The 19,220-nt window shown below is 38.7% G+C and overlaps 1 protein-coding gene across 4 annotated transcripts in view; it reads right to left on the bottom strand.

Moving 5' to 3' along the window:
• The window catches only part of CPNE8 (copine 8), a 106,697-nt gene that overhangs the window by 85,801 nt on the left and 1,676 nt on the right, over window positions 1-19,220 (bottom strand). For all 4 annotated transcript variants that reach the window (XR_012586634.1, XR_012586640.1, XM_074583786.1 and 1 more), the window contains exons 2-3: window positions 8,022-8,062; window positions 521-567 (exon numbers count right to left, since the gene is read on the bottom strand). Coding sequence is in view for 2 of the 4 variants with exons in the window: in XM_074583786.1 (XP_074439887.1) it covers window positions 521-567; window positions 8,022-8,062 (88 nt within the window). In the remaining 2 variants the exon portion in view is untranslated. The remainder of the gene's footprint in view (window positions 1-520; window positions 568-8,021; window positions 8,063-19,220) is intronic.

Raw genomic sequence — 19,220 nt, 5'->3', positions numbered from 1 at the left:
TACACTGATAGGTTAAGAAGCCATAGTCCAACCTATACATAATACCCTCCCTCCCTTGTTGCCCAGTGTATACTCTATTCAGCAACACCTAACTCCTCCCAGACACTACATGGGAAAAATAGATCTCTACCACAGCTACTGGCTAGTTTTGCTGACGCTGACCATCACCACAGTCGAATCCTTCCATAGATCTTGTACTGTTTTGAGTGCCTTCCTCTCTTGATATCCACAAACCTTGTACAGACTGATTGCTAAATTTAATTTCATTTGTCTCAGGGAGACTGTAAAACAGGAAACTCATGTATTTTCTCTAATTTTGTTTTCCCTTTTGATGGAAATATGCAATACAGACATGGAAATTGGGATTAATGCAACTAGGTTTTAAGTGTTTACCGGTACATCGGACTCCCGTTGTTTATCATGGCATTCAAGAGGCTATGACATGTTCTTTTCTGCTAGGGCAAGCGACAAGCTTTAAGTATACTCTAAAAGTTCATACAACCATGAATACATATCTTACCTCTCTCCATTCTTTGTTTCCAATGGCTTGTGTGTACAAAACGCAGACTGTGAAAAGAAAAAAAAACATGTCTGGTGATCTTCAGAATTTAACATATTCTTAAATTTAAGTGAACCAATTTTGTAGTCTGTTGTGCTGTTGAAAGTAGTAATTAGGACAATCAAACAGTAATATGTTTTCCATCAGTTTTCAGTATGCCTAACCAGATCAGCAACAATATGGGCTAGTAAATAGGGTGGTTCTAAAATGGGAGGCAACACTTAATGCTTGACCTCCAGCAAATCACTTGATAACCCTTAGCAGTAAAATTGGATAAAAGCAGGTCTTCATTAAATGTGGCTGGTCTGTCTATCCTAGAAAATCTAATGCATAATTACCCTAAATTACGCTTCCTTCAAGAGATGAGAGAATTAAAAACAAGTGAGGATCCAACTGGATAAAGAGACAGGGGAAATAAAAGTGGAAAAAGGAAAAAAAATAATTTCCCAGATTTTCTTCCTTAAATTCTGCTTCAAATTATTTACATATGTTTAAGTATCTCACATACGCATCCTTCTTTTTAAAACAAATTAAAACCTAATACAAAATGGAATCAATTAAGTTTGTTGACCTAAGCTGTTTTTGAAAGACCAAGCAGCATAATCCCACAGGCATCACTCTCTTTACAGATCTGGTTTTCTAGTACAGAACCCACTACACGTTCATCTGCAGCTTCCATCACAGGGACTGGTGACAGGGCGATTATAATCGGGTCTTTCAAACACTATTATAAGCACAAATCATCTGCACTGAAGGAGTACTACGAACTTTATTTTCTACAGTCTTGAACTAGATGCCGCTAGCACCGTTAAAGCAATTCTTACCTGAAACTCCACTACAACCCTTTTCTAAACAATGGAAATAGAGATATTTGAACACTTTTTCCCGACAAATTCTCCTGTGCTGATCGTTATTTTCAGCAGAAGGTTAAAAACACTACTGTTTGGGGTTGAACAATAAAGGTAGAAGCCTGGTCTTGTTCTCAATGAAGTCAGAATCACCAACAGAGCAAAGCAGAAATGAAGCCAAGCTTCAAACTACATTTTCTTCTTACTTGAAATGTATTTGCTCCACACCAAAAAAAAAAAAAAAAATCCCATTAGGCAGTAGCAAATAAGAGGAAGAACAGAAAAAAGCAAGTTCAATATTTTAGCTCACATAGAAGTCAAAAGTTAACACAATCTAACTTCCTTTTTTTTTTTCCAAATAAGATGTCTTGTAGAAAAAAAAAAGAAAAAAAAAAAAAGTTTTACAAAAAAATTTCAAAGTCATTCTCCGGAGATGTCTGTCTTTCTCCATTTACTCTAAATGAAACCTTGGGCAGTCATGCTCCTAGCTTTGGTTCCTGCTTATAGTAGTGTGAATCCAAACCAACAAGGCTATTTTTACAGCACGCTCTGGAGCAGACTGCTGAACTATATTGCATGAAGAATGAAGTTAAATGGGAAAATGTGAGAAAAATGAGTGAAATGGAAGCTACGAAATCTGCTACAGAAGTGTCTGAAGGTTACTGAACTTCTGACAAACCTGTGCATCTAGTAGGATCTGTGCCAAGGTAACACTAGGAGAAGAAGGAAGTGTTGCCAAAGAACTTGCCATAAATAAAAACAAGAAAAAAACATATTCTCTGGAAGTACCCCTACTGCTAACATAGAACCAGACACGCTCTCACAAACATTCCTTTCACTTTCCCCATTGGAAACTCTTTTTTTAAACTGATGTTACCAGTTCTTCAATAATGAAAATTTTCCAGTTTTCAATAGTGGTTTCCAAGAATGCAAACATCTTACTAATTTCAAAAGCAGACGTAGTTGTGGATTTTGTCCATTTTGCCAAGAGCTTATATATAAGTTTTCAATTAGAAATTTCTCATACCTATAACCCCAGTTGAGAATAGAACTGAAATTCATTTAGAGAAAAAAAAAAACCACAAACCTCTATAAAGATAATATGGACATTTGCTATTCAGATATCTGTATTGTCCAGATTTTTCTTAAACATAATCATTTTCCACTATTGATTTGCTGCTTTATTTTTTGTACTACATCCTGCCTTGTGTATTACTGTCAATACAGTAAATCAAGTAACAATTGCGCATTGCAGCTGTGGAACAAAAAGAATATTAAAAAATGTGCGATTTAATATTGAGGAGAAGAAAGCAATGATACAACTATAAAATATCCGCTACCATCAAATTTTCAGAAAAGAAGCATTCTCGCATTACCTTATCTCCCTAGTTTATGAAGCCAAATAAAAGAGCAGCTATGAACAAAAAGACCAAAAAAAGATTACCAGAGGATAATTTTAGTCTCCCACCATGGTTGATGAGATGCGAGTCACACAACATAAAAGGGTTAAAAAACAGGTGTAAAGCTCCACCTTAAAACTCTCTTATTCTGTTCCTGCTTTCTGGAAAGCTGCTCACTCCTGTCTGTCTGTTAGAATCCTAGTTTCCAAATTCAGTTTCTTCGTAGTCAGTTTACTCTCATTTGGATTTTTTTATCTTTGGAGGACGTATCGCAAGCAATGCTATCCTTCTCCCCTTTCCATTGCTGAGGCAATAGCAGATTTCTATTCCCCTCCACTACCAGTGGCTCTCCAGTGCTTCTAGAGGTATATCCCAGGAGCGGGACCACCTCCCGAGTTTAAGAGTCATTTATATAAAACCTTAAATGAGGAGAAAAGAGCTAAAATTTTTAGTATGACTAGCAATTTTCTGGTATTTATCTAGGCTGCAGATGTGGCAGGTACTTTAAATATAATGAAGATACAGACTAATAATCATCTCATGTGATATTTATTTTATTGTAAGTACAAGGTGCAAGTTTGACAGTGATACATACGTGTGCATCTCAAACTGACATTTCAAAAAAAAGTCAGTCCTAATGAAACCTATAGAAAAGACATACATTCCAGTTCCAGACTTTCTGATAAATACTTTGCAAATTTAGAATAATTTTAAAACTTCTATCTTTCCTCTAAAACTGACCGCAGAAATTTTCAGGAATGATAATGGTCTCCTTCAATGGTATGATTCACTATCCTTTAAGGCTGCTGGAAAGACAGTTTTATAAAGACCCTGATATCATGATAATTACAATAATCCCTCAAAAACTTCTTCAAAGTCCTATCTGACTGGGGAAATCAGACAAATATGCTGACGTTGACCTAAAGCACTTGAACTGCTCAAACCAGAGATCTAAGGCTTCACAAAGCAACCAATTTTTACTTTTTTTGAGCAGAAAATAGTTAATAGCATTGTCATGTGGGAGGGGAAGGAATAAATTGGGATAAACAGGAAATTCTTAAGTTTCAAAAGCCAACATATCACACAATCACGTCCTAAAACGGAGCTGAACAACCAGTTCTTCTCTTGTAAACTGCAAAACCGAGGGAGCAATGAGGAAGGTCACAGCAGCACACTGATGAAGAGTAACATACCCTCAACATGGAAGCTGGCTAAGAAACCCTTTTGGAAAGCTTTCCCATATGAGCTCTTCCAAGGGATGATACATCCATGCCTACAGTCAGAAATACTAACATTTAATAATTTTTAACTCTAGAAACTGAGAAACATCAGGGAAGCACTGCTTGAGCTCATTCTCTCCAAGAAAATATTAATAAAAGAAGGCTTTTCTCAAAAATATTCCTAGAAAAAATGGTCTCCAAACTGGAAGAACAGAACGGTCCAAATGCTACAGTAAATCAATATAGACGGCTTGCTTTGACTCCACTGAGGAGAAAGCACTGTCAGTAAGAGTTGTTTAAAATACTTCATGAACAAGGGCTATCCAAGTCTGTCCCATCTATATCGAATATGTCTACATTATTTTTGTAACTTGCCTCTAGGGAGCTGGCAAAGTGCTAGCTTCCTCTTGGCATGAATATTCTACATTGCAGGGAAGTGGTCAGAATTCGAATAAATACCGAGTAGCAATTACAGTATCAGAAAAAGGCTAAGCAAACCTTCTAAGGGAACTGGAGAAATCACAAGTTCCTTTTTAATTTCAGGAGAAGGCTGTTACATTGATATGGGAGTCAACTATATTCACGTGTGTCCCTTTCTGAGAAAAAGGCCAAGTGGATAAAATCAGATTCTCACCATCAGTATTATCCCTGGATAACTGCACTGGAGTTTGAAAAGCATATTAGAATTGGCCTAGTCAAATCCAATGAGACCTCAACATGCGGAGTGACTCTACATGGTTCTATCATGTATGAGATCTAGTGGTTGCCAATGCAGTGGGTCTAAAAGCGGATCTCGGGAAAGCGGTACAATGCCAGTTTTGACACCTTTTTTAGCTAACAGCATAAAGTTACTGTATACAGACTGGGCTAAGAATGGCCTTTGTCCAAGCAAACAGACACTGAGTATCCTGCCGTAATTCCAGCCACCGAAAAAATTAGCACTTTTTATACTCCACCCGCAACCCCTTTCACTTTTACAGTAGGGCCATACCTCTGTGCTCAACTAAAGGACACTAGGAGCTAACAAACTAAATTGGCTAATAAAAAAACCCTGCAGAATACTAAAACTAAATGTACACTGCTTGGGGATTACCCACAATCAAAGTTACTTTGCAAAGTAATTTCTTGAGTGCAAATACAGTGTGAGCACTTCCAGAGCCAACAGTTTCCCCCTTCTCTCTTTACCAAGGACAGTATTGCTGTATTCCATGTTTTTGTGCGGCTAACCTGTGACAGATAGGCCTGATGGGCAGCGTCACTGGGTACTCACAATTTGAGACCAGATCTCCAGAGCACGCCATCAACTTAAGTGCTTTAAATAAGCTATTTTCCAGAAACAAGAAAGCAGTATGTTTTGAGTTGATAGGCAAGGTTATGACACTTCAAAAAAAAATATTTCCATATACTTTGAATGCATAAAAACCAGTTTACTTCTCAGAAATATTTTAAAGATAAATTTAGGTTTTCCTGCCACTCTGTTTCCTTGTGTCCTTCGCACAGCATGGGTCACCCACCAGCCACGATCACTTGGGTTTGCCCACAGGACACAGCCCCTTCAGAGCTGTACCGCCTTCTGCATGGAGTGTCTCCTTCCAAGGATGCATCTCCAGCAGCATATCTTCAGAAGTGTGGCTCTGGCAGTATGGTTGGCAGCTGTGTCTCTAGCTCCTACCTGCTGCTGCTTTTTTTATCTAAAATACGCTTGGGCAGGGGCACTGTGTGCTCCCCTAGCTGGCAGATCTGGTGGGCAATGGTTGTTAGCCACGTGGCTTTCAGAGCTGACTGACACCACAGCTGAGTGCCCACACAGGTCACATTGCAGTCCCCTACTACTCAAACCCTGCAATTCATGCCTAAATACAGTTCCCTATCTGATAAAAATTTGAAGCACTAGTCCCTAATAATATTTGAGCTTAAAAAGTAGACACCTCATCACTTTTGTTGAAAGGTGCCTTGATTCAACAGAGAGATCTCTGAATTCAATCTATAAGGGGCAATAGGTCACTGACCACTCTAGCAATTTTGAGGTTTTATTTTATTTTTTTGAGTATTTATTTTATTTAAACTCAGTTTTTATTAGCCAACTAAAAAACAGTAGCATGCAAGACACTCAATTCTACTTCTGCATGATCTCCCTACACCAGAGGCGTGGTATTGCCTATGTCTCCTTTTTAAAAAAAAAAAAAAAAAATGTTATATAGGTTAGGAATGTCAAAGGTACTCCTAACTTCATGCAGCCTCTACCTGGAGGTAGGAGCTTTTCCAATCAAAAGTTTATTGTGGAAGCTCTCTCAAGAAACTTTTGGTTAAGAACAGACAACCATACAAAAGTACCCAAATGTTTCATGCTCTCACAGGACTCAGTATTCAGGACATGGTAACATGTCCAGACACTTGATAGAAGTTCATGTGTCTTGTGTTATTTCCAATGTCAGTGAGCACAATACATGGTATTCTAAGGAAGAAAAGCATTTTTAAAAAAAAAAAAAAAAGAAAATTAACTTACAGATAAAAAGATATAGAGAGTTGTAGGGGCGACAACATGGCCCAAGACACCATAATCTAAGGACTAGTCAATTAACACTACAGAGTACTTTGATTAAACACTATCAGAAAAAAAGGAAATCTTTTGTGGTCTCAGTTCCTCGATAAAAGTTTTATAAAGTGTCTGACACAGGAAGATAGTCATGGATTTTAAATCAGAAGTTCCAGGCACAAATACAGGCTGGACAGAGAATGGATTGAGAGCAGCTCTGAGGAGAAGGACTTGGGGGTGTTGGTGGAGGACAAGCTCAACACGAGCCAGCAACACGTGCTTGCAGCCCAGAAAGCAGACTGCATCCTGGGCTGCATCAAAAGAAGGGTGGCCAGCAGGTCGAGGGAGGTGGTTCTGCCCCTCTACTCTGCTCTGGTGAGACCCCACCTGGAGTCCTGCATCCAGTTCTGGAGTTCTCAGCACAAAAAGGACATGGACCTGTTGGAACAGGTCCAGCAGAGGGCCGTGAAGATGATCAGAAGGCTGGAGAACCTCTCCTATGAAGACAGGCTGAGAGAGTTGGGGTTGTTCAGCCTGGAGAAAAGACGACTCCGGGGAGACTTTATAGCAGCCTTCCAGTACTGAAATGGGGCCTACAGGAAAATGGGGAGGGACTCTTTATCAGGGAGTGTAGTGATAGGATGAGGAGTAATGGTTTTAAACTGAAGGAGGGAAGATTTAGGTTAGATATTAGGAAGAAATTTTTCACTATGAGGGTGGTGAAACACTGGCACAGGTTGCCCAGAGAAGTTGTGGATGCCCCATCCCTGGAAGTGTTCAAGGCCAGGCTGGATGGGGCTCTGAGCAACCTGGTCCAGTGGTCCCAGTCCCTGCCCATGGCAGGGAGGGTTGGAACTAAATGGTCTTTAAGGTCCCTTCCAACCCAAATCATTCTGTGATATATAAATTCATAGGCACAAGAATTTTTTGAGATCCAGTCATACACTAATAAAACTTATCTTACATAACTGAAAACATTAATTCAAAAACCATCATACTATTTTAGATCAGGAAAGGTCATGTTTCCCAGAGACAAATTAACTTAATTTTATTTTTCAGCGTTTGACTCTAAGATTAGTGGACACAATGTACTAGCAGCAATAAGTGCTTCTAGTTTATTTAAAAGTTTGCTTGCTAGCTTTTAAAGAGATGTAGAACCACAGATATCAAAAAAAAAAACCCACAACCCAAGCTTTTCTGCATTTATTAATTTTAGGAAAACATAGGTTGACTGCTAAATAAGGAACCACATAGCGCCAGAAAGCAAAGTTGAACAGTCTTTTAAATTCTGGTTCATATAACAGAAACTATAAGTGTAACTTAATTACTTTAAATAATTGTCACAAAGACAATGTAACCAAACTGACACCGAAGAAAGTCAACCACCTCATTTTTAATCCAGCATTTACACATTTGGAATATACGATGAAAAAAAATAATAAAATGCTATATACTTACTCGGATCAGATTTAGAAAATGTATCTCTGTCCAAAAGATTTCTGTTAAAAAAAAGATAAAAGTAATCTTAGTTATAAAAAAAAAATGGTGAAAGATACAAATCAAATACCAATGCATGTATTTTTTTAACAATTTTGATCAAGAGTCAGCTTAGTTTTCTGCCCTCCTAATATGTAAGATTTCCTCAGTCAGCACTAACGCTTGAGTCGTCTTACATTTCATTTTATTATACATTGTGGATTTGAGCAAACTGTGTCTCTCATACTCCAACACCATGCAGTGAAAAGCAACACATGACCAGCACATTAAATATATATAATGGACATCAGGAGCAGAAATACCTTTAAACCACAAACATCTACCTGAGATTAACCTGCTAATTGAACCCCAAAACTTTAGACTTCACTTAAAACAACGGCTATCAGATCTCAGAGCCATCAGGAAATATCTGTAAGAACCTGTCAACAGGATATACACCAAAATTAGGAATTTCCTAAATATCTACAAAATCCCTAGTAAGAACTGATTTCTTTGTTAGTCATTGCAGTCTCAATATCATAGCCACACTTCAGACAACTGGGAATCACACAGAGATGAGGAGCCTCAAATTAACAACAAGTCTCGAGAATCAGGACTAACCAGAAAACTATTCTCAGAATAGTTACCAACATTTCATCACTCAAAAATAAAAGTTGAAAATAGTTTTTTTAAAAAAATTAAATTATCTTGAAAACAGGTCTGAAAACAGGATGCTATTGAACAGGGACAGGAAAGAGTTGTTAGACTTAGGTAGCTTAAGTTAGGTATTAAACTTAAGCAACGGCAAAAATGCAGCATAGCTGCATATACAGCAGTTATGTCAAAAATGGTTCTAGATGTCACAGTAGACCACAAATTGAATGCAAGTTGGGAATCTTGTGCCTTTGGGATAAAGGCATACTAGAATGCATAAAGAAAAATGCCACTTTAGAGTAATTGTCTGGTCTTCATAATATTGGTAAAGGCTCAATTCAAGCAATATTATTTTGGGCACTCCAATTGCTTGCAATCTAAGCCAGACAGGGAGCCACCAGAGTCCAGCAGAAGCAGACACAAGCAGAAGTCTATAGAATATATCTACGAGGAAAACACTGCTGCAAATTGAAGCTGATGTGCATGTGGACAAAGCAAGCAGGAACAGGTTTAACCCTAAATCGAATCTTCTGCACTGCAGGTGTGGAAGTTGAACTTTATTCCATTGTTCCGCCATCTTTCCTTGTTAAAGGTGGCCAGACATGATGTGAAATCTCCACCACGGAAGGTCTTTAAGAACATGTTAGGTAGATACAAGTCCTAATTAAGTTCTTTGATCCTACCCTGGAGCAAGGGGAAGGATTAAATAACCAGTTTACATCCCTAACAGCTTATTATTTTTAATAATTAGTACAGCCTCTTCAAAGGTCACCATTTATTACTCTCATTCAGTTCTAAATTGCATTATTTTTGTGCTACTGAACAGTGCTGAAAAGCATATTAATATGTTGTTCCATACAGGTGTTCTAAGTGGTCCACTCTCCAGACTTCAAAGAAAAGATACCGTATTCCTAATTTAGGTTCTGCCAAGTCCACATTTCAGAACAAGCAATACGAACAAAAGATCGCTTTAAAAGAACACTGGATACATCCATGTTATTCACTTTAGCCAAAGTAGATATTAGGATTAAAATTAGTATTTGTGAACGAACCTGAAGTCTGTACATGCTACTTCTTCAGAACTTCCCTTATCCATTCAGAAGTTGGATTTTTATGTACACATTTAATTATACTCTGAAAAACTGTATTCCATCTTAACCAAAAATGTGCAAATATAAATTGAAATATTAACAAACCCGAGAAAATCAGCAATTCCAAGTCTGTATTTGACAATGACTGCTACAAACGGCTTTAAAAGACAGTACAGCAAGTTCTGCAATATCAGAATTGCCAATCCAAAATGAAGATTGCTTCCTATTCCTCTTTAATTATGCATACCTAGATATACTATTAATTCATGGTAACTAGAACTGGTTGTATTATCCCAAAATGAATTGCTATGAAAACCTAGAATTAGGGTTATATGAAATAGTACATTATAGTACATTAGGTTTTGGGACAGGCCTCCCATGCTCACCATTAGGATTCCAAGCAGTTTTAACTGCTCCGTATAAATACCATACAATGACCTTATAATTGGTATGTTACTGTTTGTGACTGCAGATTAAGATTAAACCATTGTAATGGCTCTTATACTGAGCTAAGGTGCTTTGAGGTTTTGGGGTTTTTTTTGGTTTTTTTTTGGTTTTTTGTTGTTTGTTTTTTTTTTTTTTTTTTAAAAAAGTCTCCTATACTCTTATTTTGTTCCTTTTTAAGTTTTCTTCCCCTGCTTTCCCATATACATAAAAACATAAGGACTGGCCATACCAGGTACTGTAAAGCTCGGTCTATCCTGATACTCTTATTCCAGCAGTTGGAAAAAGTAGCGACCACGGGAATAGCAGAAGAAAAACGTAAGAATCTGTAATACTTCCCAAGAATGCTCAGGGACTTCTTGAATTAAGAACATTTCTACATAAACAGTATCCCTGAAAGGATTGTAAAGTTGAGATACCAAAGTTTGACATTGTAATTCAGGTCAGTAACTGTCATTAATTCACAGTTTTTAACTGATACAGCTTGTAATAGCCTCAATTCGACCCCTCACACATTTTACCATAAACAAACAATGTCTTCAGCAAAGCTTGCACACATGCCTGATCCTCCAAATCATTAATAACCAATGAAAATAGTAACGTAAGAACTCAACAAGCTGTTCAAGTAATGCAGCTGGTTTTGGAAAGAACTTAAAAGACTAGTGCCAACAGAAAACCTACAAAAAAAAAAAAAAAAGTCGTCGTCTGATTTGTCCACTAAATCACCCAACAGCTCAAGAGGCTGTTCAATTTCATTTGCGTATTTTCATTTGGGGGGAAAACAATCAAAGTGCTCCTTTAACTGTTTGAAAACCGGAGAAATGTATAAAAAAGGAGAAAGACGACTGGATGTATTTCTGGAACTTTATGTAGTCTTTATCCCATTAATAGTCAATGGTACTTTCTGCGCAGGCTGAATGATACAGGGTTTATTTATTTCCTTTTTCCCCCCTGAGAAAAGCATTCTCTTTGGTAGTATACTATTTTGTTTCAGGACACAGCCCTGGGAAAGCTCACAAACTCAAAAACCAGAAGTATCTGAAACTTCTGCTTCTTCCTCCTAATCAAAGTATCAAGATAAACAGAATTCTGTTTTGACTGAACATGGTGAGTATGTTTTTCTATGCGCGTTAATCCTTTCAGATAAAGAATGCAAAAAGAAAAGGGCATGAATTGCTATCTATTACGAGGAAGAAAAAAAAAAAAGAGAAAACATATGCTTTTACCTGGAGAAACATGCACATCAAATGCTCACAGCAAAGAAGCCTAGGCACATCTGTGCAGAAAGCATTATTCTACCATCACAGATCCTCAAGGAATTCATTTGGCACCTGCCTATTCTGGAGTGGACCTTCCAAAATGGTTGCGATAGCACAGATGACTAAGGGAAAAAACCCAAATAGGAGCCATGGCAATAACGCCTACTTAGTGTAAACTGGAAAGTACAAGATAGGTTAGAAATGCTGGGATAAAGATTTATTTTTCTGTATAACGAGTGCAATTTCCCAAAGGGAGGGCTCCATTAACTCCATGAAGATTTGTCAAAATACCAGTTTCTGACCAGTGCTTTGCTTCGACAATTGGAATGGAATGATTTCAGTTGGAAGGGACCTACGATGATGATCTAGTCCAACTGGCTGACCAAAAGCTAAAGCATGTTATCAAGGGCATTGTCCAAATGCCTCTTCAACACCGAGAAGCTTTGGGCATCGACACCTCTCTAGGAAGCCTGTTCCAGTGTTTGACCGCCCTCTCGGTAAAGAAATGCTTCCTAACGTCCAGTCTTTTGTACTATGTTTAATACAAAAACATCTCATAGGTACAAATCAGATACTTCAGGATTCACTGCTGTAGTTCGCTGCAGTAGCTAAAGAGGTACCGTTTCAGTCTGTGTTGCTTTGTACGATCTCACATACTCCACACATTATACATATATTGACAAAGACTGACCTACATTAAAATGTAACATTTACTCACCTTGTTCACATATACTTTGCTTCAAATTTGACTTTATTTTAATGATCGGTATCTGAACTTCCTGCTCTGCAATTTTTTTTTTGTTTTAAATTTAACCCTTTGTTAAACCCAACTGCTAAATAGAAGTAAATCCAATTCCCCCTTCAGAAATGACAGAATGCTGGTGCTGAAGAACAGACCACAGCAAGTACAGAACTGAACAGTTTAAAATCTATTTCTCTAGTTTTACAAAAACAAACAAACAAAAAAACCAAGCCCATGTTCATATGACTGGGGAAGTACTTATTTCTACATGGCTTTCAACAGCTCTGAAATCCTTCATGACAAAAATGCGGTTTACTTCAGGTGAATTTGTCAGCATCTCCCCAGGTGCTAAGGTTTTATGTTTCTCTTCAACTTTAGACTACATTTAAGTGCATGCAAAGATTCCTTGCTTGTGAAATAAAGCGCTCAGGAGTTCGCAAACACAAAAGTTAGCTACCCACGCAAAATTATTTTTAATTTTTAGAAAACAGACATTTTCAATAGATTGTATTCTCATACAAGCATACACTACTTTTCTCACAGTACACTTGTATCACTGCATGGGAAGAAGAATTGTCTCTAGTTCATTAAACTAGTTCGTTAAACTTCCCGTCTAGTGGGAGGTGTCCCTGCCCACAGCAGGGGGGTTGGAATGAGATGATCTTTAAGGTCCCTTCCAACCCGAACCATTCTATGATTCTATGAAACAGTTCATGAAAGAAATGCGTTTCTATTTCCCTTACTTAATGCTGGGCACCTGTGCCTTTTTCAAGGAAGATCCTGGGGGGAAAAAAAGGAAAGAAAAAGAAGCGTCTCTTCACTTTTTACTGTGCAGAATAGCATCCACTCTACTACTCATTGTAACATAACTGTATTACATCCTTGTAGTCACTGTCCCTCAGCCTTAACTGGTATTACCGGACTTGCAATGGTCAGTCCCACGTAAGACGATGTATGATCCAAAGAGCCCACTTGAGTGAAGAGCCCACTTGACTCCTTGCAGAGTAATTTCACAAAAAACATTTCAGTTGTAGCGCTAGCTTAAGTAGCCACCCTTCCCCAGCTATTTACTCTCTCCTTCTGTACTCTGTCAGAACACAATAAAAAGCAAGCTATTGGCCTCACAGATCTCCACATTCAAAATGCCCTAGACCTAAAAGCAGATTAGACAGTTTCTCAGAATTCTATCTTCTTGTCAAAATAACCGGTTCTCTTAGGAAAGGCTCACAGGTGAGAAAATGGTGACTCTCCTATGAGGCAATTAGGATGACCTCTTCCTCTCTTGTCCAGATTGTCTCCACTCTTTGGGGCACCAGAAGGACTGGGACGAAAGCAAACATATGTCTAATAAGGAAGCTTAAGAAATCAGCCACAATACCTCTTCCTAACCTTTAGAGGCGTAATTGTCTCTTCCTATTCACAAGAAGGCAAAGAAATAATTTTCAGCCTCACAGTAACTTTCATTGTCAACTTAAACATATATTGGTTCAGAAGCCACTCTCTTAAAGGAACAAGAAAGGGAGAAGCAAAGAGAAGGGTCAGACCAGCAGTGCTTCCATGAGTTTTATGACAACCCACAGGGAAGTCTTCTCTGGCTAAATGTACACTAACAGTTTTAGGATGAAAACCTCTATTAAAATTGCTGACTGCTCCTGGGGATTAAAGAAAAACCCACAGGAATTACCAAGTTTATTTACTTAAAACACGGCCATAGTTTTGCAGGAATTCTGTGGAAGCAGACAGGAAGAACTGACACTCTCGCAGATGAAGCAGACCTGAACACAGTCTTGGGCTGTTCCAGTTTAAATAAAAAAAGTCCACCTAGGAATATCAGGAACTGGTTGAACTCTGTTTCAATACCAACCCAATTATTACTTGAAACCAGCAGAATGAACCACCTACATTTATGTTCCTAAGGCTGAGCAGGCAAACAGCCTCTGGCTCTGAGTTACTCGTGATGTGTCCTGGGGGATGGCAGTAAGGATTGCTGGTGGTGTAAAGACCTATTCAACCTCGTATCAACTCGCCCGTCCTCTCCAGCTGCTTTCACCCAGCCCATCCAAATCCATGGATACGCTGTCCTATTTACATCTGATTTCTTTTGGAATGTGTAGTTAATACAGTGTTTCATTAATGTATAACAATATATAAAACACAGATTGGTTTTGCACAGTTGTTCTGAAACAACTCTTTAAAAGGTATATATCAAAGAAGTCATTTAGAAAGCAGACGTGTACCATCAATGTGATACTCATCCATTCTCAGCCCCTGCAGCGGTGTTGGTGGGTGAGGGACTGCTTAGATGGGCAGAGAAAGACAGAAAATGAGGAAAATAATACTACTACAGAAAGTCTTCATCATACATTTAAAGTTGTTATACACTTGCTAGTACCTAGCCCCTTTCCTGCGGTCAGGTGTTCCTTTATACCACCCTTTTGAGGCCTAAGGTTGTTGGCGTTAGCTGTGGGAAGGTGTTACGGTGAGCCAGCCGTCAGCATCCCACGCCCTGCCTGGGGAGAAGCATGAAGCTTACAGTGGTGGCAGGGTGGAGCAGGTGGTCTCAGGAGAAGCGTGATGTTGATGGCTTCTTCCTCCCTACTCTGAGGAACCCCATCTGCGGCTATTTTTCCAACACAATCTTACGTCTTGCTCGTGCTTCACTGGTCTCCAACTCCATTTTACATCCACATTTACTGTATACGCTGTGTTTTAAATCTGCTTGAGACATGCTCTTTCAGCTCTTCGATGTTCCAAAAAACCCAGTTTTGCCCAGCTCCCGGCCCGTAGCTCTTTACCAACCACTGGTGACCTCTTCACAGCGCTGGGGTCCCCAGTGGCATCTCCAGCCCCCTCTCTTCAGCCTCTGCTCCTCCACCCTCCATCCTGTGTCCCCACTTGCAAGACCTCTGCTGTCACATCACGCCAATGCTCCTCTGCACTACACCCTTCTGTGAGGGTCACAGATAGGTCATTCCACATAGAATAACTACTTGCTGCTACTGTCTGTAGAAAGAAATATGGTTATACCACAAAATTACACAAAGACAAGCCAAAGTGAAACTATCTAAGCAGCAGGCACCTGGTCATTAGAAAAAACGCTAAGCAAACCCAAATAAAGCTCCATTTGCAGCTAAGCAAAGCCAAATAAAGCTCCATGGAGGCAAAGACAAGCTTAGACAAAACCTGTCAAGTCCTGAGACTTGCACAGTTAGCGTGAAACCTGGGGCCTGTTCCTGGCGATCACAAGACTGAATTTACAGGGCAACAGATCTGCCTTAAATTCTAGAATTCGCATGGCTGCTTGCTTAAAGTTCAACCAATATAGGTGAAAAACAAACCGTGTAGGCTCTCAGGAACGCATCTCCATGACTATTTTCATGGACACTGTCACCCATTTGCATTTTTTCTACCAATACACACATTTTTCTCAGCTGAAGCCAGCTGGTTGTCTAGGCAGTTTCATTTCAAAGAAAAAACATGTAAGATCAACTTTCTGTTGTCGGTCACACATAACCACTCCACAGACTTTTAATCCAACCTGGACACACATATACAAAGAAAGCAGGAAAATGAAAACCAGACTTACGATCAGGATGAATTTTACATTCCGTATTTTGTACTATAGAGAGTTACAAGCTTAAGTAATTTGTTATGGATATCTCTTTTATCATTGCATCTTTCTGCAACCAGAATTTCTAACAAATGATTACTATTAAAAAAAAAAACCAAACAAAACAAAAAACAGGAGGTAAGTACACTGGCTGAAGAGAAGCAATCTTGCCAGAAATCAATGCCTAGGACAATCAAAGATATAATTAAACATACTTTGGGTTCTGCAACCATTAGAAAGTGCCTGGTTAAGACTTTCAGACTGCCAAACAAAAGGCAAGGCAAAAATTCTGAAGTAGTACCTTTTGTTCCTCTGTGCAAGAAACTTGAAATTAAATCATCTTCATTAGTGAAACTACGATTTCCTTAATTCCATTCAGCCCATTCATTAATATTAGATTTCTGTATAAATTGTGAAGCAGCATAGAACTGATCCAAACCAGGCAGGGGCAGCCAATTGTATTTCTGTTGAATTAACCATGATAAGGAGTTTATGTTGCCTTTATGCACATTATGCCTGGTGTGGGAACACAGCCAACGTAGAGTCTATTCAGCGTAAACCCAGAACAATGAGGAGAGACCACCTGATCCAGCATAAAGCCTAGCAGAGCAATACTATCATAATAAACTTTCTGAATTAGCAAAGTGACCCCGTACTGTGTCAATATTTTACAACACTTTTACCATCTTTCAGACAACCATGTCATCTTTGATACGCTACTAGAAGTCATAAAGTGATCAAATTTCACTTTGCTACAGATATTTAAAAAATTACTCTCAAGAAGATCGTTCTGATTGATAATCCCTCGTTTAGTAAGTAAATAAAGATTAACGTGAGGCATAATGAAACTCTTGGCCTTTCTTGTAAGATAAGGTTTCATAAAGGCCGTGGCTTGATCAGGAGACTACAGGAAAAAACTAGGGCAGGTTCACACAGTAAACATGAAGAGCAGAAATCACCATAGTACAGATCACAACAAAAAGTGGAAAAACTTGAGAGCTCATTAAACTATGTCCACCTCACACGCAGCACAAGCTTCAAGATATGGGACAACCAGCATCTACTTGTTTTCTCATCATTAAATACGCTAGTTCAGACAACAACATGGTAACTGCACTGATAGTAGGGAAGATGGGAACAGAATATCAAGTTTTTCCAAGATTTAACTAGATTGGAATCAGCGAAGAACATCACCAGAGAGGGAGATCCAGGATGACAGACGCATGGCCTGAAGCTCACCTCAAGCTCACATGGGACCACAAGTTTACACACGCAGCTGGTAAGTGAAGATTCGAGTCTAGGCACAGGCTTATAATCAGTATGCAAACACCCCTTCAGAGAAAGAGGAACTTTTGGGCTGGAAAACAGTAGAGGACTAAAAGAAAAAGAGCAGCCTATATTCTCTTTTCCACACTGATTGGAGGGACAAGGTCCTAATGCTTCACTACATGACAATCTTGCAAAATTATGCCAGGCTGCAACAAATAAAGATCACATAGCAGGTGACAGTGACATTTTCATCAGACCATGGATGCCCTCCTGGGCATATCATGAAGAGCTACAGGGCGCAGAGGGAGATGGCTACTAGAACAATTGATCCAGACAATAGCAGACTATTACCAACACCAGAGGATCCTCTGGGATGACACAGTTAAGTTGTTCTGCCACATTAGATTTGGCACTTGAGCCAAAGAATACAGATTCCTGATTAAAAAAAAAAAAAAAAACACACCCAAAAAAACAGAGGTTTGGAAATCTACATCTTATAAGAGTCAGAAAAGAATCATGAACTTTTTGTTTGATGGGCACTGGGTAGTAATAATGAGGAAGAATTAAATTCATCTCTTGCTTTTGTAGCATTTGTAAGCCTACAGCCAATGCTGGCATTCAGTAAGGCACGGGAATCATCTGAAAAGTTTTCAGTCATAAAGAAATCCCAGAAAGAGCATCACCTGACATCCAAAATATTGGTGCGTTTTGTCATTTTCACAGACAATTTCTCATCCTATGAGATGCACTTCTCCTAAAGGCTACCTGACATGCCCCTGAAGCTAAAACAGGCTGGCTGGCAAAACAAGAAGTAGTGCAATGCCAGCTGCGTAGTCCTGGAACCTGGCTAATTTGATAACATTGACAGTATGGGCATGCAGGGCAAATTAACTTGGGAAATGCTGACAGGCGAACCATACAGAATTAAAAGCTAAGTGAATAGAAGCTGTATCCTTACTAAATAAGAAGAAAGAAAGAAGAAAGAAGGGGGGGGGGGGGAAGAGATCACAAATCTATTTTGTGGCACAAGCAGCTTGCACTGCTTCACTGACCACCAAGTTACACCACCTGTACAAATAGAAGAAGTTCCCATATTTCCTATAATGAAAACAAGCAAAAAAAAAAAAAAAGAAAAGAAAAATCTATTAAGAAAGAATAGTTATCAGCTGATAATTGTTGATGTAAACTAGTGACCAAATTGGTGCTACAACTTCAGGTATCAAGGGAAAACTAACCTCATACCCAAACAATTTTTAAAAGCATTTATCTCCAGGTGTTAAGGGATACACAACTGCTAATTATTAAGGAATTTTCAGAATTCTCTGAACTTTGCAGTTTACTCTTGCTGTATTTCACAATTTTGTTTAACACTACTTTACCAGAGCTGGAGCCAACGAATGTACTTACAGATGAATCACAAATGTGTGTTAATCATTAATCTCTGACCCAATATTGTTCATTTTACACTCAATTTTGAAGCATGATTTTGTAATCAAAAGCTGTCACTACAGCACATGAAGAAGAAAGGAATCACCATAGAAATTCCCATCCTTCAGCACCTGATGTCAAGACATATCAGAATGAGAGACGATTTTTTAAACAAGAAAAAAAAAAGCAGTTTTAACAAAACAGCCATGGCTTTTGAAGATACCTACAGGGAAATTAAAATTGTAAACTACATACTGAAATTAGTTACAAGTAACATAACTAAGGTCAGAATTGATTGATTATGTCATATACCTACATTCCTTTGTAGTTATCTGATGGATTCTTAAATCGTTGTAAAACTAAGGTTTGAAGAAAATATTGCAGGTATATTCAAACAATACCTGGATTGAAAGAAGCTCCCATTATAAGTGAACTGGATCAAAGCCAGCATAAGTGTTCCGACATCTGTAATTGGGACAGGTTATTTGAAAAATCTAAAAGTAATACTAAAGGTCCTGGATTGCTTTACACATAGCAGCACGCCCTTCATGGGACCAGGGTTTTCTGTGGCTGAACTTTGCAGAGACAGGCAGTAAGTGTGTTCATATGTCAGCCTTGTGACTGTTTCGGTATTCCAAATTCAATCTTCCTATGCTTGTCATCGTCCTAGCCTTCTTTTGAAAC

Source organism: Larus michahellis, chromosome 1 (genome assembly GCF_964199755.1).
Source record: "Larus michahellis chromosome 1, bLarMic1.1, whole genome shotgun sequence".
Classification (NCBI taxonomy): domain Eukaryota; kingdom Metazoa; phylum Chordata; class Aves; order Charadriiformes; family Laridae; genus Larus; species Larus michahellis.
The sequence above is the reverse complement of the archived record's forward strand: the minus strand, read 5'-3'. Positions and strand labels throughout refer to the sequence as shown.